Source organism: Capsicum annuum, chromosome 12, assembly GCF_002878395.1.
Source record: "Capsicum annuum cultivar UCD-10X-F1 chromosome 12, UCD10Xv1.1, whole genome shotgun sequence".
Taxonomy (NCBI): Eukaryota; Viridiplantae; Streptophyta; class Magnoliopsida; order Solanales; family Solanaceae; genus Capsicum; species Capsicum annuum.
Genome location: NC_061122.1, coordinates 208,964,993 through 208,991,251, shown reverse-complemented (window position 1 = coordinate 208,991,251; position 26,259 = coordinate 208,964,993). Strand labels below are relative to the sequence as shown.

The window sequence follows — 26,259 nt, the reverse complement described above, 5'->3', positions numbered from 1 at the left end:
TACCAACTTTGATAAAAGTTTTACTAAAATCAATAAATACATAACAGTAAATAAATAATACATTTACAACCAAAAAAATATCTCTTCCTCCATGTCTTCTTCAGAATCATTATCAGAAGTGTTCTCAACATAGTCATCAACCTTGCTTAACTCAGCAATTTCTTTGGCTTTCTTTTTCTTATCATATTTTTTTTATTTTTTATTCTTTTGGAGAAGGAGTTTTCTTCAATTGTTTTTTTTTTTTTTCAAAATATCAATCATCTTCACTGAGTCGTTACAAAACTTGGACCTAATCTCCTTCGAACTCTCAGATTTCTTCGACTATATAGGATCAGAAACAACTTTAACTACATCTTCTTGAGTTAAACCAAGACTAAAAGATGGTGCATAATCAGACACCAAATTAATAGGTGGTATACCACTATTTGTACGTGATTTTAGTGTGTTCGGCCATTAGAGCATAAAAGCCTTAAAATCGAATTTGCTAATGGATTACAGTACTAAAAAAAATTGGAGAAACTGATAACATGCAATAATGGAATTAAATAGTTACTTGAAATAGAGGAACACAATCCTTATTAGATCGTGCTAAAATCGTGCAAAAGAAAAAAATTGGAAGCGGTAACTCTGTGTTAATGACGTAAAAAGGGAAAAAGAAATTTTAAAATAAAGAAAAGAGAAGAAGAAAGCGTGAAAATGGGAGCCTATTCACGGTTACTTTTCTTAGGCGGCAAAGTAAGAAACCACTATTAAAATAATGCTATTATTAAGAAACCACTATTAAAATAATGCTATTATTGCTACGCAGTATAATTTGATATAAGTGTTGCTATTTTTTGTCATTTAAGACTTACGTATGTTACTCCATGTAGTTTTTTCTATAAATAACTTGACTATACAATGTGATGGTTGGTTTGATACATAATATCATAAATTTGATCGGAGTGTGTATAACTGTGATATTGGGGGACCTAGCAATGCTTCTATGCACTTGCAAAATTGAAATTCTAAGTATCAACAACATTCTTTTTTAGTGGAGTCAATCGATGGATAAATATAATAAGTTTTTTAACTAAATTAATTTTTAAGTTATACTTAATTATATTTAACATGTTGCATGTAACCAAATTAGCAATCATGGTGTAAGAAAGGTGAAAGTTGAGAAAATCATGCTACCGGACACCAAGTGACTCATAAATTTCAAGTAACTTGCAAATTGCTGGACACCACATGACTTGCAAATCGTTGGACACCAAGCGTTTTGTGAGTGTTGCTTGACCGCCCCAAAGCTCGTTCAGCCAGAAGCATTTTGTTCCCTTTGATTTCTTTTCAGATCAATTATCCCCTTTAAGATTTTTGGTCAAAAAATTACCCCTTTCGGCTTCGGACTCCATGTTAGCTTCTGTTGTTTTACTCATCCCAACCCAAAACATTATTTACACCTGTAGTTTAGCTTCTGTTATTTTACTTATCACAACCCAAAACATTATTTACACCTTTAGTGGTTAAACTAAAAAAAATCACCAATTCTTAGAGATAAGTTTTAAGGGTGTGTTTGGTGGGAAGAAAATAGGTGATTTTTTTTTGTGTGTGCAAACAGAGTGTATTAATAATGCTTTTGGTTGTGATAAGTTAAGAAAACAGAAGCCAATATACTTTCCATTCATAACAAAATTATGTGGAAATGGGTTACGCCCAGTCGCTGGCGAACCCACCTAACATTTAGTATATTTTTTTAGAGTTAAAACAAATGGCAGGATTGACGAAAGCTAAACCGAGGAAGCACAGTTCGCCAAAATTAGGACAAACTGTACGTTCTAAGTTGCCCTTTCGGTCCGTTGAATTGAAATAGTTGCTTCCAAGAAGTATAGGGTGTTTCCAGTGGACCGTAGACTCAAAACAAATGTCAATGTATAAACAAAAGCATGTCCCCTTTTTTTCTGCAAGTGCCTTATAAAGAAATCGCTCATTTTATCAACGCATACATTTTAAAAAGTTCTAAATTCGGACCTAAAACAAGTTACTATAATATCCTGTGTACCAGCAATAAACATCTTGCTAAGCTGGGGAAATAACGTACAGAAAATTAGCAAATAGAAAATCATATAAGGACTTGCACAGTGATATAGTATAACAGTCGAAGGAACATATTTTGACTTCCATAACAGCACAATTCCGTTTAGAAGACCACAACACGGAATATTAATAGCTAGGAGTGCAACAGAAATACATCAATAACAAACAACCAAGATAGAACATATCACACCACAATGTCTTCACTCAGTATTCACCTTCATCATCACCCCCTTCTTCATCATCCAGTTCAGCACCAACTTCCTCGTAATCCTTTTCAAGGGCAGCAAGGTCCTCACGGGCTTCACTGAACTCACCTTCTTCCATACCCTCACCAACATACCAGTGCACAAAAGCACGCTTGACGTACATCAGATCAAACTTGTGGTCAATGCGCGAAAATACCTCAGCAACGCTAGTTGAGTTAGAGATCATGCATACAGCCCTTTGCACCTTGGCAAGGTCGCCTCCAGGAACAACAGTTGGTGGTTGGTAGTTGATACCACACTTGAAACCAGTAGGGCACCAGTCAACAAATTGGATAGTACGCTTGGTCTTGATGGTGGCCACAGCAGCATTGACATCCTTTGGCACAACATCACCACGGAACATGAGGCAGCAGGCCATGTACTTTCCATGGCGAGGGTCACACTTAACCATCATAGAAGAGGGTTCAAAGGCACTGTTTGTGATTTCTGCAACCGAGAGCTGCTCGTGGTAAGCCTTCTCAGCTGAAATGACTGGAGCATAGGAAGAAAGCATAAAATGGATTCTGGGATATGGCACAAGATTTGTCTGGAACTCGTTCACATCAACATTCAGGGCTCCATCAAACCTCAACGAAGCAGTCAGAGAAGAAATGACCTGCATAGGAAGCACAGAAGTTACTATCTATGATTGAAGAAGTATGTAACACACGGTCCAGAATGATATGCTACTAAATTACCTGTGAAATAAGGCGGTTAAGATTGGTGTAAGTGGGGCGCTCAATGTCCAGTGAGCGCCTGCATATGTCATAAATGGCCTCATTGTCAAGAAGAATTGCAACATCAGTGTGCTCAAGCAGCGAGTGAGTTGAAAGTACACTGTTGTAAGGCTCCACAACAGATGTTGAGACCTGTGGTGAGGGATATATTGTGAATCCAAGTTTTGATTTCTTGCCATAGTCAACTGAGAGACGCTCGAGTAAAAGCGACCCAAGACCAGAACCAGTGCCACCACCAACAGCATTGAAAACCAGGAAACCTTGAAGGCCCGTACAGTTGTCCGAAAGCTTCCTAATGCGGTCCAAACAAAGATCAACTATTTCTTTCCCAACTGCACAAAAGATACAAAGACGACCATCAGCACATAATTGCGCTGAAAAGAGAAGTAACAAACACAAGAGTAATATATACTTGTATAATGGCCACGAGCAAAGTTGTTGGCTGCATCTTCTTTGCCACTAATGAGCTGCTCAGGGTGAAAGAGCTGTCTGTATGCTCCTGTCCTGACTTCATCAATGACAGTAGGCTCAAGATCTACAAAAACAGCACGAGGAACATGCTTCCCAGCTCCAGTTTCACTGAAGAACGTGTTAAATGCATCATCACCTCCTCCAACAGTCTTGTCACCCGGCATCTGGCCATCAGGCTTTGGAAGAGATGAAAAATCACATCATCAGCAACACAGGATAATAAACTGGTTGCAAAAAGAAAAAGGAGCATACGCAAACACCAAAGAAATATGGAGAAAAGAAATCAAATCAACAGATTGCACTTCAATATATATCCTTCGAATCAGGCTTTGGAAGAAATGAAAAACGAGATAACACAAATGCTTGTAGTACAATGATTAACATTCCAAAACAAGAACACGTGTTCGACATAATAACATACATCATATTTGAAAATGAAGTGCAATTAAAGGTCTCCAAAATTTTTAAGGGTACACATATCCCCCTAGAACAAATAATCTTTCTTCACCTTTTACACCTTATGGTTAAGGGTCTTTTAACAATGTGAAAGAGATCGATACGACATTAGAAGAAAGATCATATGGTGAAGGAATACCCCATTAGCTGAAGTCAGTACTGCCAAAATACACACTGTCAGGGTAGCATGCTACAAAAATTGCTTTAAAGAAGAAAATATTTGTTCTTCAAAAGTTCAAGAGACTACAACTACAACAAACAACAACATACCCAGTTGTTCAAGAGACTAATTGCCAACAAAAAAAAACTTCACGGGACTATCTCACGGTTTAAAAAAAATATAACAAATTTGAAGTATGTCAATACATATATAGACAAACTATCAGCAAAGATGCACTATAAGATTCAGTTGAACCGACAAAAGAGTAGTGAGTCCACGAAGCAATCAACCACAACTAGCCACTTAGATTCTAGTAGATAGCAGAGAATGAATATGCACAAACATTGCTAAACCTACCACATACATACAGAAACAAGAACACGAATGAATGTAACCAGCTCAAGTGGATCTAAAGAAAAAAATATATACTTCCAATTCTGATCTATTCAGTAGAAATTAGATCTTTAACAGAAAGCAATATGTATTCCGGTAGATCTTATATAACAATGTGAATCTATTATTTCAAGTAGTTACCCAGAAAAAGGGGGAAACAACACAAACTGCCAATCAAAGGCAAATTACACAAATTTGCCCCAAGAAATGTGCATCTATCTAATATTATATCGATCTATGTGGTTATGCCTAAACTCAAACACTACACATAAGGAAATAACAATGTGAAACAAATAAAATGCGTGAAAGCACAAAATGTCAAAATATATATACTTTCCATTCAGTTCTATTTAAGAGCAAGACACAATCCAAACAAATCTAATTTGATATTGATAATGCCAGATTTAACAACAGCACTATACCTATTTACATAAAGAACAATAGCAAAACGAAAACAAAACAATACAAAGACCGCACACATCTAGCTCCCATTTGTCCAGAGATTTTAAAGTTAGAAACTTAAAACTTAACAACAAAAATTGAGTTTATAAATTTGTAATTGGAAATGCAGTTAACTTGAAAATATTTGAAGATCAAACAGATTAACAAACAATAGCTATAATAGAGCAAACAAATACAAAAAAGCGCACACATTTAGCTCCCATTTGGCCATAAAATTCTGAAATTGAAATGTAAAACTTGAAATTTTGAGTTTTTGAAGTTGTATTTGGACATGCATTTAAAAAATCTGCTCAAATTTCATAACCAAACAAATTTTTGAAGACAAATCAGATCCAAAATCTATAGCCAAACGCTAGCTTAAATGACTTCAGAATTCAAATAGATCTATACGATGAACAACATACTTTTTGCACAGATCTATTCAAAATCAACTAGATCTACCCAAAAAAGAACACGTTCAAATAATTCATACTATAGAAATTCAAAATAGATCTATAACAACATACACAAAAACGTTAAATTTCTGAACAACAACATGCTTATCTGAAGCAAAAAAAAAAAAAGAATATGCTTATCAAATACACAAAAACAAAAGCACGTTCAGATAGTTCATACTAAAAAATTCGAACAGATCTATAACATACACAACGACGTCAAATTTCTAACAGTAACGTACTTATCTGATTAAAAAATGAACAACGAATTCCAAAATAATGAACAAAAAAGGTCTTAAAAATGACCAAATAATACTAAAAATTGAACCAAAAAAAAACCTATATAACATGAACAAAGAAATACTTAAAAATGACAAAAATACTTTTAAATTTTTTTAAAAAAAAAAAAAATGAGTACCTGAATGCCATGTTCAAGGCAATAAAGCTCCCAACATGCATTTCCAACCTGAATACCAGCTTGTCCAATGTGGATTGATATGCATTCCCTCATTTTCACAATCGACCAAATTCAAAATTCAAATCTACAACGAGAATTTAATAAAGGAAACGGCGTTTATCAAGACGCCTTCCAGATAATTTTCAGATCAAGGCATTGGGTTCAACTGAAGGGGGGGTTTATATATATAGGAATGTAAATGGGTCTAGAGAATACCCAGGAGTGGAGAGAGAAAAAAAACATTTGAGGTGAAATGTAGCATGGTTAGTTAACCGTGGTTTATCATTTAAAGTACTCTGTTCGTTTCATTTTACATAATCATTGTTGAGTTACATATTTCTTGTGCCCAATTTTCAATATACCTAGCACTATGTTGCTACATCGGGAATTGCCAGCTAAAAGCCTAAAACCTAGGCGGAGTGAAAGCTTCAAGCATATATGGAGAAATGAAGGTTGGAACCTAATTCCAATTTAGTAGAGTTAGAGACCATAAATTTTGGGGATTCTTGAACTGAGGCACTTCTATCAACCCTAGGAATTAAATTGGTGTAACAAATTTTTGATTCACCAAGCAAATCTTGATAGTCGTAAACATTGTGAACTCCCATCGTGATAGCTGTTTTTAATTCGTCGTGAGCTTGTATCCAAAGGAGCACCATGTGATGGACTACCAATCCCGTACTTTAAACCTCCTTCAATTTGCTCCAACGATGAAAAAATTTGAAGGTTCACAACTAGCAATTTGTTTGCAACAGTACTAATATTGCCTTGACGAGAACGCTCAATTGACAAGTTGAAACGTTGTGAGATTTGAATCAAACATGGATTAGGAGTTGTAGAACCATTCCCATGGATTGGAATTACCTCAAGAAAATTTGATTGAGCATGAAAAATTATTTAAAAAATATGACTGAATTTTGGAGGAAAAAATTCGTCGAAACTTATTGATTTTTTCAGTATTGTTACTCTTTGTCTCTTGAATTTTCTTCGCAACAAACAACAATACAATAATAATACAAGTAGAAAAAATAATCTTAAATATTACATTGCATCAATCCTCCATTGATTCATAGTAAAAGGGAAAGGGCCAGTCTGGTGTGGATGGGTGGATAGAAAGGGGAGGAAAAATAATTAATATATTTTTTCTTTTGTTTTTTGGGTGGTGTCGTTTTGTTTTTTGTCATATTGTCACGTCAAAGACATTTGAACCTCACGTATCAAGCACGGTTAGCTTGGTGTTATAAATGTGCTTAATACGTACAATTTGATTTAAGTGTTTAATATGTTCAAAAAGTATATGATCTAATTGACGAATCAATATGAAAAAGGTCAAAAAAATTTACTGGTCCGTCTATGTATTTTACCTTAAAAAAATAAAAAAATAGTCATATTTGTTATTATACTTTTTAAAAATAGCCCTCTAAACTTGTTTCAAAATTTTATTTGAATTCCTCAATTAAGACTTATCCCACATGAAATTTGATCCACTTAAGCCTTTTATGCCTATATAGCACCTCGCATGATAATTACTCGAGATAGGCGTGTGAAGCCAAGAAAATGTTTTGACAAACTAATTAAATATTGATATGTCAACCAAAAACAAGCTAAAATTTAAATATAAAAGAAATATAAAAATCCGGTACTTATCTTCCTCAACTCAACAAACTTTGTAAATATTCTCAGACCAATAAAAGGCCAACTGGCCATTTTAATTTTTTTCAAGAAAGTCTTCCTCAACTAGCTGGTGCGCAAGATATCTCACCGGCCAAATACCTTTGTCGTCGTCTTTTACCAGGATCTAAGATTTTTTTCGAACATGACGATGAATAGTATGTCGCTACCCTCACTGAAAAAATATCAATTAAGCAAATGACGAAATAAAAAAATCCAAACTTATGCCCAGGGAAAGCAAAATTTGATGTATATATCTATCAACCACGATCAACGAACTATGTAGCATGCTACAATTTTTTTTTAAAAAAAAACATCATATAACTTCATTTTTTCCAGCAGCATTAACAAAAAACTCGTTAGTTTTTCTGGTGAAACTTCATTCTTCTTCCTACTGCAATTAAAAAATGAGATAGAGAAAATTACAATTGAAAAATAAGTTGAGGAAGATATAATAGTCTGTTGGTTTCTACTTAATATGGATAAGCTTGTAACTTGTAAGAATAAGGATAGGGAACTGACTGTAGAGGGAGAGGGAAAGGTTTGGGGTGGGGCGGCAGGGGGTTTAGAAGATAGGAATTTTATTTTCTTTTATAATTGAAATACTTATTTAATTAGTTAAATGGGTTTAAAATAACTTTTTCCTTTTTCAAATTATTTTTTAATATTTTTGGGTCTCAAAAGCTATGTGTCATCATTTAATTTGTTATTTTTGCTTTGTCACGCGAAATTGTAATCATTTAATTTGTTATTTTTGCTTTGTCACGCCCATGAATTTCATATTTTTGGTGGATTAACAAAAAAAAATGCTTGATAGGTATCAATTTTAATCAATTGAAGTGTCTAATAGGTAAATGTCTAAGTTGAAGCTGAAATAACTTTAAGGATCTATTGATGACTCAAGCCTTTTATAAAATTGTTATATTTGTCACTTAATATTCTTTTAATTGATTATTTGTCCTTATAAATGTAAATATTTGCCTTTTGACAGATAATTTTCAGCATATATTTCACTGTTATGCTTTTGCGGATTGTTTGCTATACGAGATAAGATGAAATATTATAAGATTATGTGTGAAATATGATTTATATCGTGTCAGATAAATGGTATAAATATCTAATATGATATTAATCTAATCGCAAACTTAATTCTAGATTATCTGATTTTATCACTTTCAAATTAGATTTTATCTCATCTCTCAGTTGGAATAAATTAAAGAGAAAAGACATAAGATCTCTCCTAAACTTGTTCGTAAAACTTACTTTAGTACTTTGACTTTACAAACATTTAAATTACCCCTAAACAACTTTAAAGAGAAATAAGTGTCTGTTTGGGATTGCTTATTTCTCAAAATAAGTACGTATAATGAGAAAAAAAATACTTTTTTTTAAAAGAAGGGTATTTCATAAACCTGCAAAGGTACTTTTAGAAAGAAGCAGAACCCGTTTTTCTGCTTTTGGGAAGAAACATAAAATTTCTGCTTTTAAAAAAAAAAAAGAGAAATAGAAGAAGAAAATTATTTTTTTCATAACAAAAATATCTCTATCACTCACTTTCTCTCTCTCTCTCACACACACATATATCCCTAATTAATTAATTAATTAATATATCTTGTAAGTTTGATTAAGGTTTAATTTTAAATTTTATATTTCATATTTACAACATAATTCTTTATGATTTTTATATATGTATTATGACTTATATAATATTATTTTCTTTTCACTCATTTTCTTAAATAAATTTAAAAATCTCATTGATGATGATGATCGAATAATTTATATTTTTTTTATTTTTTACTATTAATGATAACAAATAACAAATAAATCACATTACAAGTTGTATTTTGACAACATTTGTAAATTTTTTCTCAAATATTTAATATTTAAATAAATAATTTATGAAAAGTAACATATTTGTTATATTGTAGTGTACATATATGAATATGCTGATTTCTTATTCTTAAAAAATTTTGACACAATAACAGTGTATAAAAAAAAAAGATAAAAAATGATAGATAAATTTTATTTTAAATATTTTTACCATATAGTGTACGTATATGGACGTGGTTGCTTAGTTTTAGTATTGATACAATATAAATATATCCAAAAGAAAATATAGCAAATAACAGATATAATCTAATTTAAATATTTATAACATATAGCATATGAATATTGTGTTTGTTTACTTTTAGTAAATTTTGACACAGTAAAATGTATCCAAAAAATAAGGTAACAAATAACAACTAGAAGCTAATTTTAAATATTTTTTTGACCTTTTCTTCAAGTCTTTTATTCATTTAACGAGTCTTCATATTGCACACCTTCTTCTTCATCTATAAATATTGATAATATTTTTCATATATACATAAACTCTGCTCCTCTTCGAAATATAAACTCATCTCTGTCACATCCCTTTTTCGCCCGCAGGGATCAAGGTCGAAGGGTTTTTTCAATTAAAGTGACAGCTTTGAATAGAGATTAATTTATTTATAGAGTCGCCACTTGGAATTGAGTTATGGTGTTTCAAGTCACCTTATTGAATCCCTAATCAAAACGAAAAGACTCTTCTGGTCTGCGAAAACAGAAGACTAGGTAAGGAATTCTGTTGACCAAAGGGAAGGTGTGAGGCACCCCTCGAGTCCCGTGGTCCTAGTACGGTCGCTTTATTGACTTATTTAAACTTAAACTAATTTGATAAATTATGTTTGGGCCTAAGTTCGCTCATTTTTATTATACCGAAAACTGGTGTATTATCTTATATTAAATAAATTGTGAAATTAATTTTAGAAAATATATGTCAAGGTACATTATAGCATCCTTGAATTTTAAATGTCTCAGAAAGATGCGTATGCCGCATTCTCAATCGAGATAAAAATATCAAACGTGCATAAAGTTCATCTAGCGTTAGAAGGCATTTATTTCGTCTCTTGTAAACTAGAGGCCATGTTATCTTATCTATTTTTTATTCTATTTTTATCTCTTTTCTTTTTATTTTATAAATTAAGGCTATTATATATATATATAAATCTTTCTAAACGAATTAATCTTACGCTTGGCGAACAAAATTATGTATAGGCTAAGCAAAATTAATGAAAAGCAAAATAACATAATTACATGATAAAGTTAATTAATAAAATTATATTTAACAAAATTATCATAACGAAATTCTCAAAATTCCTATCTTTCTTTTGTTTTTAACTCTGGTCGTGTATGTGTATTTTTTTTTTTTTTTACTTTTTTAGTAATTACTACTTTTTGTCTTGCATGCATGCATAACACATATATATAGTAGAGTATTGAATCTGCATATGTGTGCATTTTTTCATTTTTTATTTTTCATTTTCATATTATATTAACTTCAATTCTAACAATGTAAGCCAAAAGAAATACTGTTAAAGACCCCAAATTCACTAACGTATATGTATTTCACATTAATATTTATCCTTTATTAGATCTAATATATGAACTAACGTTTACCTACTATATATTACACGTTAAACGCCAATACCAACATTGTGCGAAACAATTTTCTTATCTATTTAAGGAAAAAAAAATTAAGTTAAGCATGCAAAAAAAAAATAATCATATAATATATCAATTTTTCTCTGGATTTAACTATATAAAATTATGAACGTTTAAACACATGTGAAACTTGAGAAATTTCATAATAATGGAATCAATTCTCGTATAATGGCGACGTTACATAATCCAAAGAAGGATTGAGAGTTACCTGTCGCGAAAATAATTTACAACAAAAGAAAGAAGAAGCCACGAACTCGAAATCATGATCCAAACGTCAAACTCCAACTTGTTGTCTACCACATTTAAAAAAAAAAAATTCTCTAAGATTTCTAAAAGAAATTTTTTGTCCACTTTTACTTTCTCTGTTTTACTGTCCTTTGCTTTCTCTTAGTTTTTCTCCCCACTTTTCTCTCTAACTCTTTTTCTTTTTTCTTGTTGACTCCATTCTCTTCTCGTCTCTCTTTTTATTTTTTTCTAAGTTTTTCTCCCTGTAGATTTTTTTCAGTGTTTGTTTCTCTGTCTGGTGATCTGATAATGAATGTATGTACCCTCTCTGATTTTTTGTCTAGGTAGGGAGTCCTTTTTGTAGAAGGTTCTTTTGGGGGAACAGTTATCTGATAAAAAAGGGGAATAGTTTTTTAACTGATAAGGGGGAAGGATGTTCAAAATTCAAAATAATTTATTTTTATTTATTATTTTAATAAAAGATAATATTAATAATAAATCAAAATAAATAATATAATAAATACAAATAAAATAATTATTAATTAATTTTATATTTAACAAAAAGATAATAACAATTTATAAATAAATAAATAAATAATAAAAAAATAAATATAAAAAAATATTAAAACTATTAATTTATTTATTAAAATTTATAAAATAAACATATATTTAATTTTTATATTATTTTTGGAATTAAAATAAAATAAAAATAAAGATAAAAAATATATGATTAAATATAAATATAAATATTTAACATCAATAGATAAATTAAAATTTAGGGAGGATAAAAAATCACGTGTCTACAATCTCTATTATTAATAAGTTATTTTTTGAATCAAGATTACTTTCTCACTTTAACATATCTTTTTTTAATAATTGTCATGATATAATTAGATTTTTCATGTGCATACATATAAGAGTATATGTGATTATATCGTTGTTTAAGAAATTCTTAGATTTTTTAAAATTTTTATCTTGACAATAATGTTTTCATTTCACTATTTTGTGTAATGTTATTATTATTAAGCATATATCTCTAATGCATAGAAAATGGGTAATGTTGAGAAGGCTAAATAGAGCACAAAAAATGTAAAGTCATTTTTAAATTTATGTGTGGATGAAGTCATCGCTGAAAATCGCTTCGATACCCACTTCAATAAAACTGGATGAATTAATTTGGTGACAAGGTTCAATGCTAGAATAAAAAAAAATTATGACAAATTCGAATTGAAAAATAAATGTGATAATCTTAAAACCACTTGAAAAAAATGAAACACTTTAGTTAGAGAGGAAATTGATTTAGGATGGGATAACGGAAAAAAATTATTCAAGCAAGTGTCGAATGGCGGGATAGAAAACAAAAGTACTTCTAATCTTATTACTTATTATTCACTTCAATTTGATAAGTTATTATGTTATTTTGATCACTAATATCATATCTTATTTCTTCTAATCATTGTAGGAAAATTCAGATGTAGAGAAATTTAAAGAAAAAGGCTTACAATATCGAACTTAAATGGAGATATGTTTTAAGGATGTTGCTACTGGCGAACATGCGCAGACACCATCATCTGGAGTATTTTTTTTTTTTGGTAATAATGGATAGTGATTAATTAACTAAAAACATAGTGTTAATATTTTACACATTTCAGTGTTATCAACCAGGGTTGATATAAAAAACTTGGTAGTTTTGATCTCTTCGACTACTATTACTACTTCTAACACTTCTTTTAAATATAGTTCCTAGCGTGTCTTCTCATAATGCATGCCGAGCATACACTGGAGGAACTGCCAAAAGTCTTGCCCTTTCAAAAATTTTTGAGGCAGATCCCATCTTTGTAAGTGCATCCGCTACCTTATTCTACTCCCTATAGCTATGACATATAACTGAATTTTCTAGCCTCCTTAACCTGGACCTGCATTCATTAACAATACTATTATAGAGAGGGTTACCTTCTTTAAGCATTTTAATTATTTCTGTGGAGTCAGTGCTAATTTCTCTAGGGGTGAAATTATGTTTTTCTATGATTTTAACACCTTCATGCAAGGCTAACAACTCCATTTGGTTGTTGGTTCCACTAAGAAAGCTTTTGATGAACCCGAGCATCCAATCGCCAGTGTGGATCTAATTACTCCTCATATTCCCCCTTCCCGAGATTATCAAGGCACGATCCATCAATATTGAGTTTGAAGGTTCCTCTTTGAGGAGGATTCCATTTGATGGTGATGGGCAAGATGGGTTTGGGAGCCTGATCAGCATTGTGAAAGTGAGTAAATTCAAAGGCTTGGGCATAAATATGGTCAAGGGATACTTTATTGGTTTTACCATTGAATAGGTTGTCATTCCTGGTGTTCCAGATTGACCAAAGGCAAAAGGATAAAATCTCAGCCTATAAGATCAGGTTGTCATAACTCTTGTTTTCTACAGTTTTCCACGTGCTTATCCAACTATGGGGAGAGAAATTAGTGAGCTTAAGCATTGAGGGTTGTCTGGATTTTGTAAGGAGCTCCTTTTATAGATCTTTGGTGCTGATGAAGTCAAATAAACTATGGTATCTATCCTCTGGAGAGTTGTTGCAAATCTGGCGAATGGGGTTGATGTTTAAGCCTATCTTGAAAAGTTTCATATTAGAGGGGAACCTGTCATGGAAAAGGGTTCAAAGGAAAAATTTTACCTTATTAGGAGTGTGAAACTTCCACAACCAAACCCAGTTTCTCCGCTTGTTCACCTCAACATTCCTTTTTCTGTTTTCTAGATGATGGTACACCGTGTTTCTGGAGAATTTACTATCTCACTTGAGTCTCTAGAGATGCTCGTCCTTAGGGATCTTGGTATTGGGGAGGAACTAGCTATGTGGTGTTTGAGGTCTTGGAGGATATCCAGGGAGAGAGTGTTAAAGTTTTAGGAGTTGTTGTTCCATACATTCGAGAGCATAATGTCTTTCTCTGCATGAGTGGGGGGACCATGGATGGCCTCTCTTAGAGCTGGGTTATTAGGGATCTATCTATCAAGTCAAAACCTAGCATTTTGCCTATTTTTGACACTCTAGGTACTAGCTTCACTGCAAGCTTGCCAACCCTGGAGGAGGTTTCTCCAGGTTCTGGACCCAGGTTTTGGGTGAGCCCTACCTTTGGAGTTATACTTGTCATTTAACACTCGTGTCCAAATGTTGGTAGGATTCTGCATGAATCTCCATGCCAGGATCATGGGCATAGACTCATTTTTTATTTTGGCCCTTTGGATATCTAGATCCCCCTCTTTTTTTTTGGGAAGGGTAACTGTATTCCAAGAGATCAGGGGCATTCTTATTTTTTTTTAGGATTTTGTCAACAAGCTTTTGGGTTCATTTGTAGATGTCAATAAACTACATGATATGGTTAGGGATGCTTCCCAGGAAGTCTTTAGCCAAAGTGGTTCTTCTATCCATATTGAAGAACCTGGTCTTCCATCCTCCCAGTTTGCTGTTGAGATTATATAAGATAAACTGGAAATCCCTAACTTAAGGGTTTTTGGAAAATAATGTAACCCAAGTACTTGCCAAAGTCATTTCTAGCCTTGATATTGAGCCCCTAAGCCAGAAGCTCTATATCTTCTTTTGAGCAATTATGGGAGAAAATTACTTTGGACTTAGAGGGATTAAATCTCTACCCTGAGTGATGGCTAAAACTATTGAGATTATTCATGATGGTTTGACAGTTTTTCCCATCTGCCCTAGCAAATAGCGCGAGGTCATTGCAAAGAACAAATGGAAGATTTTGGGGCCCTTGGTACAGATGGAGATAGGTTTCCAGTTTAGGATGTCAACCTCATGGTCAATTCTTCTGGAGAAGAGTTTCATGCATATTATAAAGATGTAGGGAGATAGAGGGTCTCCCTGCCTAATTCCCCTGGTAGGGTTGAAGAAATTGGTCCTTCTCTCATTAATCAATATGAATATGCTGGAAGTGGATATGTATTGCATAATGAGACAAGCTCTCTATCTGGAGTGTTACTAGATTGTATAAAAAGAATTAGATGATTTCAATTTAATCAATTATTTGAGTTTGGCACTCTAATAAATAGTAAAGAATTTGTGACTTTTGGTGGTCTAAATATATTAATTGAAGCTGAGAAAAAAAGTAACAATGAGAATGATACTAAAAGAAAAACAAAAGTATCAACAAAAATGAAAAAACTCATCCTAGTCAGAGAATTAATTCATTGATGGAGAGAATTGCTAACAACATTAAAACACGTACTTCAATGGAGTCGAGGAAAATTCACTTAGTATTAAGAGTGTAAGACTATAGTTTGCAATTTACCTGGTATGATTATTGGTAATGATTTATGGTGGAAAGCGAGTGATTTACTTGTCAAACAATTACTGAGAGAAATATTTTTAGCATAAGAACATGCAAAGTTACAATTGCAATGATTGAAAAGGAAGACCATGCTTCATAAGGATTAGATTTATGATGTTATTTATTATGACTTGCTTTTAAAAAGCATGTTTTTTTTCTTTTAATTGAGTTTCTTTTAGTTGTAAAATTTTGTTCATTCAAATTATTGAGTCTTTTATATCTGAATAATTTACACTATTATTCTATGAGCAATAAATTTACTTTTTGCACAATAAATAATTTATCAATCTTTCATTATTAAGTATAATAATTTTTTTTATAGATATAATAGTAATGTGTCAAGAAGTTTTGCTTAATGATAATGATAATAATGTTGTTTTATATGTGGCAATTTCCAACATTTCTTTAGCATCAGAATATTTCATGAAGTTTTGCTTAAAGGTTTCATGCAGAACTTCTCTTCATACAAGTTTTTATTTCATTAAGGAACTACTTGAAGAACATGATCGACGATGTTACGAAATATTTAGAATGAAGAAATATATTTTTCTTGACTCGTGCAAGACTTTAAATGAATAATATGACTTGAAAGCAACAAGAGATATGACCATCAAGGAGATGGTTGTTACATTTTTACTGGTAGTCGATCATGGTTTAGGAAATCGAATAATCGAGGAAAGGTTCCAACAATCTGGAGAAACTGTTAGTAGACATTTTCATCATGTTTTATTTGCAAGTTTGAAATTGGCTATGGACGTTATTAAACCAAAAGACTCAATCTTTTCTGATATTCATCCTAAATTAAAAGAAGATAAAAGGTATTGGCTATATTTTGAAAATTGTATTTGAGCTATAGATGGAACACATGTATCATGTATAGTCCCTTCAAAGGATCAAATTAAATATATTGGTAGAAAAGGTTTCACTTCTCAAAATATTATGGTAGTATGTGATTCGGACATGCGTTTCACATTTGTACTGGATGGGAAGGTACTACACATGATGCTAGAATATTTAATCAAACGCTTAGAAGATCGGATCTTAGTTTTTCTCATACACCACCAGGTTAGCGATTTTAATATCATATTTTACATTATTTTATAAATTATATTATTTTTATATTAATTAATTAATTTTCTTTATATGGTGCAGATAAATATTATTTAGTGGACTCGGGTTCCAATAACGATTGATTATTTAGGACCATATAAATGGGAGTGTTATCATCTCCCTGATTTTAGACGTAATTCTAACTTCAGAAATTCAAATAAGACTTTCAATTTCCTTCACCCCAATTTAAGATGTTTAATTGAAAGAATATTTGGAGTTTGAAAAAATAGATTCGCTCTCCTATGCTCAATGTCATCTTTTAAATTCGACACTCAAGTTGATTTTGTTACAACTACTTTCATACGACAATGTTCTACTACTGATAAAAACTTTAACTATTATACTAACGAATACATCATCACAGAGATCGGAGAAGGAGATGAGCCTTTTGTATACCTTCAGAAATACAAAAAGGATCTTCTACTAGCATGGAGACACTGCGTGATAAAATTAGAGATGAAATCATTGAGAATATTTGTGATGTATGAAGGATTAATTATTTTTGTCGTTAATTTTTTCATATGTAGTGATTTAATTTATGAAATAATATTTATATTTATTTTTGTTTGATGTTTTTAAGTAATATTTAAATTATTTAATTAATATATCATTATTTAATTTTTTAAATGTATTTGCATATAAATATTGATTAAAAATTTTAGAGTACACATTTTTTAATTAAATAAAAATAAAATTTTAATTAAAAATATTATAATAGATATTTTAAATAAATTTTCTTTTTAAATTGATTTTAGTAGTAAAAATCATTGATACATGCCTTTTTTGGTTATTTATCTCAAAAAGGCACTTCTTAAATCCAAACACAATCTATTTATCAAAAGCACTTTTCAAATGAATTTATTAAACATAAATTATTTTTTAAAAAATATTTTTTTAAAAAACTATTTTATAAAAGTTCTTCTGAAATAAGCAGTTTTGTAATAATAATGTCAAACGGAGAATCCTCCTAAAAAAAGAGAGTGTACTCGCTTTTCAAAAGTGTGTGAGAGGAGGAAAAAAATCTGAATTGATAAAATCGTATACATGGCATCATTTTATTCGCTAATATACAAGTAATATTTTTTAATATTCTTTTCTTGAATATTAGTAACTTTTTAATGACTTTTTAAAATTTTTGAGTTGAGATAAATGAAACATGTGATCCCACTTTTTCATAATTTTTAATTATTCTTTCTTTTTAAAATTTTGATTTTCTACTCCGGCATTACTTTTTCTCCATTGAAGCACACTCTTGATTGTACCTTTCTTCTCCTTGCAGCCTCTTCCATTCCTTTTTCTCCAACTTCATCTCCACCCTACTCACCACTTCCATTCTACCAACCCTTAAGTAATCCACCACCCTATTTCTTATCATCTTTATTCATCGATTTTACAAGGCTCGCAATTAACACCACAACAGTAGCCACTAACTCATCAACACTCGTACTAGTATCTCACTATTAACTCCACAATATTCACTGTGAAGGCAAATATTTCGTAGCCCTAGATTTTCAATTAAGCTCTTGCAGCTTCAATTTCATCAATGAATTTTCTTGAAAGATATTTTTCCATGGTAACTAAAATGAAAAATGAAGACTATAATAGGAAAGTAAATAGACTCACATTGTTTTGCACCACTAATAATAGACAACCACAAAATCAGTCACTTAAAGTTCAATAAAATTTACATTTTTTAAGATGGTAAACATTAAGTTTTTACTTTTGGTGCAGAGACAAATCTTATTGATGAAAGGTGAAGAGCTTGAGACCTTCTTAGTCACCATTATTGAAAGAAATTAGTAGCTTCAATTTAGGTTGTCATTGTTGAAAGGATTTGACTTCAATTTTGGATAAATGACAATGAAACTCTTTGTTAAAGAAGATGACCCACATGATTTTAGGTATTAATTAAATAGTATATATAAGCTAAAAAAGAAATTTAAAGAAAAAAATGGTGAATAATAAAAAAGAAATAAAAATGAAATGACGTAGCTATGACATGGTGCTTACATGGCTATGACATGGTGCTTACATGGCTATGACGACATGGCTCATGTGTCATGCACTAACTTTATGAGAATGGTATTATAAGTTTAGAGAGGTACTTAATTCATTTGAAAGTTTTTTAGAGTGCTATTTAAATGTATATAAAGTTAAAAGTCTAAAGTAAGTTTTGCGGACAAGTTTAAAGGTAATTTGATATCTTTTCTCTAAATTAATTATCTAAAAATTATAATCACATGACTATAATTCCAGAATACTTTAGTCCTCATACCGAACGATCCCTCTGGATATTAGAAAATGAATTTGTTAGTTAGTTAGGTAGCGTTTGCGTATTGGATTGGGTAAAAAAAAATATGTTGGGATGAAATTATAATGAGTTCTGAGCTTAAAATTTCAAAAGCGAATTGTCAGGGCTCAAACCAGGTCCTAGTCGTGACTGACGTCCCAAACCAACAAAGACCCGAGATAACCCCCTTAGCCTTGCCTCAAGAGCATTAGAATAATAAATTTACGGAAGCTAACCAATAGAATAAAAGGAATTTATTCAACTAAATGATCAAGTTTGTAGTTCAAGATTCAAATCCACAAAGTAACGACACGATACTGTCCACAAAGCCTCTATCCAAAGAATGTGAAACCAACTCGGGACATGACCCCGAATAAGCCAAAAGAAAACTAAAAGTTATGGAATAGTAACAACAACAACAACAACAAACCCAGTGTATTTCCACAAAGTGGGGTCTGAGGAAGGTAAGATGTACGTAGACAATACCGCTACTTCCAAAGAAGTAGAGAGGTTGTTTTTAATAGACCCCCGACTCAAGCTAAAGGATAGTAACAAGTGGATGGATTACATAATTAGGAATAAGAAATAGTAAATTGGAAATTAGAGAAATACGAAATACGCGAAAATAAGAGCGACATAAAAAAAGAAATTAGGGACTAAGACATAAGACATAGGGCCCCCACCTAGTCGTACCATACACACACAAACCAAGGACACCTATGTACAAGCCTCGGATTACTAACCCGGCTATACCATAACACCCCAGACTGGAAGCTACAACCCACACACTCTCATTAGCCTTCTACCCTTATTCATAACCTCCACACCTTCCTATCTAGGGTCATGTCCTCAGTCAGCTGGAGCTGCTCCATATCATGTCTAATCACCTTCCTCCAGTATTTCTTTGGCCTACCTCTACTCCTCTTGAAACCATACATAGCTAGCCTCTCACACCTCCGGACTGGGGCACCTCTGCCCCTCCTCATCACATGCCCGAACCATCTCAATCTTTCTTCCCGCATCTTGTCCCCACCTTCTCCCGAATAATCTCATTTCTAACTCTGTCCCCTCTAGTATGCCCACACATCCAACGCAACATTCTCATTTCTTCCATCTTTAATTTTTGGATGTGAGAGTGCTTGACTGGCTAATACTCTGCCTATACAACATGGCCGGTCGGACTGCCACTCTATAGAATCTGCCTTTAAGCTTAAAGAGCACCTTCTTATCACACAACACTCCCGAGGCGAGCCTCTATTTCATCCAACTTGCTCCAATACGTTTAGAGATATCTTCATCAATTTTACTATTCCCTTGAATTGTAGACCCAAGATACTTAAAACTGTCCGTCTTACAGATATCCTGGGAGTCCAACCTCACCACTACTTCATCCTTCTACCTCAAGTCACCAAACTTGCATTCTAAATACTCCGTCTTAGACCTACTCAACCTGAACCCCTTGGAATCAAGGGTTTGCCTCCAAACTTCGAATTTGTCATTTACACCCCCAGCGTCTCATCAATTAGCACTATATCATCCGCAACTAACATACACCAAAAGTTCTGGAATAGCAAATGTAAACTAAAAGAAATCGTTCCTTTTGAAAGATGGAGGTCTTCAAAAACTGTTCAACTGGGATATCAAACTACCTAACGCTGCACAAGGACACAAGAAAAGCCCTCGGAACCTATATCATGATACGACATAGCATTCGGGGGCGGTCAGTACAGTGAGTACTGGTATGTAACCCAAGAAAGGGGATAAAATAATGTATTTACCAAAAATCTAGTGATAAGCCACATCCACAATAATTATACATATATATAGTCCTGAACTATGTAGCTCGTACTGACTTTTCAGGTACCCACGGGTTATATGGGTCTGTTTCCCTCTGTCGAGCCGGAAGGGCCCCAGTCCATGTTAGCTTTAGTATCGAGGAATAACTAAAGACACCAAGGCGATATCTATCCAAAATATAATATCTAAAATAGACACAGTGGTCATATAGGCCCCTTCAATGTCAGCACGTGATTTCTAGTGTTGGTTCCCCCAGAACTACAACTTCTCCATGAGTTACATAATTTCCTTTAAGCCCAAATTAAAATCATTTGCACATAAACCAATTGTTAACCAAGGAGTCTTTCATTTAGGCATTTCCAACTTGGTATCGTCATACAATATGCTTTTAAGATATTCTGATTTTTCCAAACCAACATCATTAACAGTTTGACACCAAATTACGGTTTAAAATCCAAAACTATAGCCACCAAGGGCATTCCAAGACCATAGCCACCAAGGGCATTCCAAAATCATAGCCACCAAAGGAATTTCAAAACCATTTTATCGTTTTCCCATTTAATGCAATGCAATATTTTAAAAGATGAGTTAAATTATGGAAAAATCCATAATTGAAACTAAGATTTTAATGTGGTTTGAGGTTCATACCATCATCATGAAAAAATCCATAATCTATGAAACCAAGCACCAAATTTCACCATTATTATAAGACAAAATTTCCATTCATAATCCACCATTCAAATCCATGAAGAAAACCCATTCAAAATAAGGTTAAAACCATGCAAGTGTACAAGAACCACAAAACCCTCAACCCCTAGTTTAATCAAGCAATCAAGAACACATAAGAAATCATGTAAATTGATGAAATTGTATAATAAGTAAAATAGGGAGTGTACAACATGCCTTTTGGCGAAATGATTTTGAGAAGAAGCCTTGGAAGTTGAACCTTGAGAATAAATCCTAGTTTTTTTTTTCTTGAGAGTGGAGAGAAAAAATGTAACACCATGGATTTTGGTCCCTAAAATTATTTTGATCTTTGAGCTTTTTAACCTTACTACAACTCACTTTGCGTGTTGTATGGTGTCATTACAAGTCATATCGACCCTAATCATAGCCAGACCAGTGTGCTTGGCTGAGATTCTAAGTTGATCACGACTAAAACCCAACGATTCATCAAGACTCATAACGAGTCATAGTTTTCCAATCGTAGGGACATCAGTGTACTATCATAAGTTCCTGTTGTGACAACGACTAGTATGTTATGAGTCGTAAGGACTAGATACGAGTCGTATGGTGCGATTTAAAACCAGACCAGTAGGGTTGGACCTGGATACTGTCCAAACTACGAATAGACTAAATGAGTTTAGGGTGACCCTATCAGTCATGAGGTTACCCGTAGCGACTGGGTGTCGATTTTTAGTCTTTTAATTAAGGGCATCCTAGTAATTTTATTTCTTCCCCACTTAAACCGCATGACTTAAAACCTTTTTTTGGAACTTCATTAACATACTATTCATAATTAAAGCACTATCTCAAGCTCTCTAAATTCACCAAGGTCAAGATACTTAGGGTTTCCAAGAAGTTGATCATCTAAGGGCTCAAGGGTTGATTTCTCTCCATCAATCTTGGTATTACAGGCATGTATTTCTTCCCAAAACTTTTTTTTGTTAAAATCATGTGATTTAATTGTGACCCATGTGGTTTAATTATTGGTTTTTGGTTATAGGTTGAGGATTTTTGAATGATTATTGCCTATGTGGTGTTTCATGTGTACCTATGTTTGTTTATGCTTTAAATGGTGTTTTTGAAACCAATTTTGATATATGGGTGTGTGAATTGAATAGGGAATATAGTTTTTCCCAAGTTTAATGAGTTAATGATTTAGAATTGGAGATAACCTCAACCCAATCTTATGAAATTGGCTTTGAACATGGGAATATGCATATTGAAGAGTATTTTGAAACCTTGCATGGTACAACGAGTGATGAAACATGAATTGGTTTTGAAATGGACATTGGTGGTTAGGAATTAATTTGAATTGTAAGTTTTGGAGTCCCACTGGTTGAGGGGTTAGAGTCTTGCTTGGCTAAGTATTTTGGTTCCTGATATTGGGCGTCTTTATATGTCCAATCACCAATATTCACCCATATTTAGAATTGTTTAAAGAGCTAAGAAGTGTTATTTTTATTACATTTGATCCCTAATTATATACCGTGTCTAACCAACATGATTATTGATATAAGTTTAAAAGATTTACACTAAATTGGGGGCAGATATGAAAAAAGTGATGATGGATGCTGTGGAATTGGTTATCTTGATGAGGAAAGGCATTTTTAGTGGGTCAAAAAGCATTCAGAGAAGAGCTGGAGCAAGTGTAAAAGAAAAGAACTGTGCCTTAGCTGAATTTCAGAATCAAACTTCAGTATGTCGACACGATAGCAACGTGATGTGTTGGCTTGAGTGACGCGATGCATAACGTAATGCATTGGCTTCATTTATGGAATAAGCAATACAACGCATCGATTATTCCCATGCAAGCTAATTTTGTCCCAGTATAAAAGGAACATGTGAACACAATTTAAGACACTTTGAAAAAAGTATTGTAGCAGCGAAAAAACATAAAAAATCTGTCTCTTAGGGCTCTTAGAATTTCTTTTCAACTTTTTCACTCCAAGATTAATTTTGGGTATGATTAATTACTTATTTTTAATGTTGAATTCAAACATGAGTGGCTAAACACCCTTGTTCTGGGGTTGAGGTCAAGAACATGATTACTCTTTGATTTTCTTTATCGTAATTTGTTATTTTATTATCATATGGGTTATTCATAATTTCTTAAGCTTACTATTTTGATGAGTGTCCACCATTATAATAAATCTAGCTTATATGTGAATCTAGGAGGAGAATCATGGGATAGAATGAAGAAATTAAGGAGCAAGGTTTTTACCCTTTTTTAAAATAAAGGGTTTGAATTAGAACCTAGGATAGGGATATGCCTAGGAGCCTTATTTCGTTCAACTACAAGAAGATAGCTATATGCATCTAGATGAATTTTTGCATCTCTATTAGTAGCTGTAGTTGCAATATTCAGATAGATAGAACATTTGAGGTGGGGAGACAAAGATTGTACAATAAACCTTGCGAATCAATTACCCGATAGAATGCGATAGGAAGAGAGAATTGTATGATTGTTAGATGTGCCTCAACCTTGGAATTATCATCATTACTATTACAACCGTTGCTTGCTTTGCTATTCTCACAAATTGCTGTTTCTTATTTATTTATATTTTCATTCACAATTTCAAAATCATATTGATACTTTACAACACTTAACATCGCTTTGTCTAAAACTAATGCTGGTTAATTTGCTAGTTGCTTAGTCCTTGTGGGAATGATATCTGACTATCTAAGTCACTATATTAATTGTACGATCACGTATACTTGCGTGTGCATTTAAACGCAACAAGTTTTTGGCACCATTTCCACGGACTAGTATAATTAGTAATTTACTAAATTTTTGGTTTTTCATAATAAGTTTAAGTATTAATGACCTGATCTTAGTAACTGACTTTTTGCTGGTTTAGCTGAATACAGGACTGGCGAGAGATAGAGAGTTGGTAGAGCCTTTTTTGAAACCAAAACTAATTTTTCAACAGAGGTAAAGAGCTCATTGTCCAATTTAACAAGTTCAAATGGCTAAACAAATAAATAATCCCGTTGATCCAAATGTCAGACATGTCCCAGCTCTGATTATCCCAGCTGTTCCTGCTCAAGCAACTACTAGACTTATTCGTAAGGTGGTAATCCTATTCACAAACCATAAGACTAACAGTATTTACAAGCTTGATCCAGATGGTCAATTTGAATTAAAGTAGAATATGGTGCAGTTGCTGAATTCAACTAGGTAATTTTCTGGCCTTTCACCGGAAGACCCGTAGCAGTACATACAGGCCTTCCTAGAAATAAGCGATACTTACATTCCTATAAGGGTGAATACTGATTATGTCAGACTGATGCTCTTCTCTTTTTCTTTAATTGGGGAAGCAAAGAGGTATTACATGCCGAACCACCACTCTTCATCACTTCTTGGGAGGATCTAGCTCGGAAGTTCCTTATTTGATTCTTTCTATCTGGGAATACTGCACATTTGAGAAGCGAGATTCAGAGTTTCAGACAGAAATAAGGAGTGAATCTCTACCAAGCCTTGGAGATTTAAAGTATGCTCAGAAATTCCCCTCACTATCACCAATCTAATGATGTCCTTGTTCATACTTTCATTGAGGGGCTAAAGATAAATACCAAAATTCTCTTAGATTCATCAGTAGGTGGGAAAAGCCTTGATAAGACTTATGAAGAATTATACACAATGTTGAATTAGATTTCACAAGGGAACCCTGAATGGCATGCTGACTCGAGGAGTGTTCCTAAGAAGGTTGCAAGTGTTTTAAAGGTAGATCAGTTCACTGCTCTATCAGCCCAGCTTGCAGTAATGCAAAATCAGAATCTTACTCAGTTGAACAACATGAAGTTGGGAGTTCCGCAAGCAGCAGCTACAGCTAATGTAGTCCAACAGGTAAATTCTTGGTATGAGGTTTGTGGAATAATGATCATATAACAAATGCTTGCGCGTTTAATCCAGATTCTGTTAATTATATGGGAAATATGAATCGTTTGAGACAACAGAACTTCGGTAACACATATAATCCCAACGGGAGGAATTATCCCAATTTCTCATGAGGTGGAAATCAGAATCAGAACAATAATTAGTATAAGGGGATAGTGCAATAGAATCAATAACAGGTTCAAAATAATCAAGCTACTACTCAAACAAGTAATATAGAAGAGATGATTAAGCAAATTTTAGCTGATCAAGTGTAGTTTGTAGTAGATTTAAAGGGTCAGTAGTTGATCACTAGGAATTTTGAGTTGCAACTTGGTCAGATTGTGGGATCACAAAAACAAGGCCTCAAGGAGGTTTACCTAGCGACACAGAGACGAATCCAAAGCAGGTAAATGTAGTTACAACAAGAAGTGGGTTACAGTTAAAGAAGGCGGTACCTCAGCAGGTTAGTCCCATAACAACTAATGATGATCCTAAAGACAATGAAGAGAAAAAAGTCAAAGAAAAAGCTGCAGGTGATGAAATTCAAATGGAGAAGAAGGCTATACCTTTACCCTTTCTCAAAGGCAAAGGAAGCACTAAAAAGAGGTTAGTTATAAAAAGTTTTTGGATGTTCTAAAATAGGTTCATGTAAATCTTCCTCTTGTTGACATTCTACAGAGTGTTCCAAAATATGTAAAATACCTAAAAGACATAGTGGCAAATAAGAACCGATTGATATAGTATGCTATAGTCGCACTTACTGAGGAGTGCACATCCATGATATAAAATAAACTATCCATTAAGTTGAA

The 26,259-nt window shown here is 32.9% G+C and overlaps 1 protein-coding gene across 1 annotated transcript; it reads right to left on the bottom strand.

The window, feature by feature from the left end:
• Positions 1-2,086: 2,086 nt before the first annotated feature.
• On the bottom strand, positions 2,087-7,138 carry LOC107850896 (tubulin alpha-2 chain). The gene is made up of 4 exons (XM_016695706.2): positions 5,853-7,138; positions 3,471-3,705; positions 3,020-3,390; positions 2,087-2,937 (listed from the first exon to the last, which is right to left on the bottom strand). The coding sequence occupies exons 1-4, from the start codon at positions 5,943-5,945 to the stop codon at positions 2,281-2,283; spliced, it is 1,356 nt and encodes a 451-aa protein (XP_016551192.1). The 5' UTR covers positions 5,946-7,138; the 3' UTR covers positions 2,087-2,280.
• Between the last annotated feature and the right edge of the window lie 19,121 nt (positions 7,139-26,259).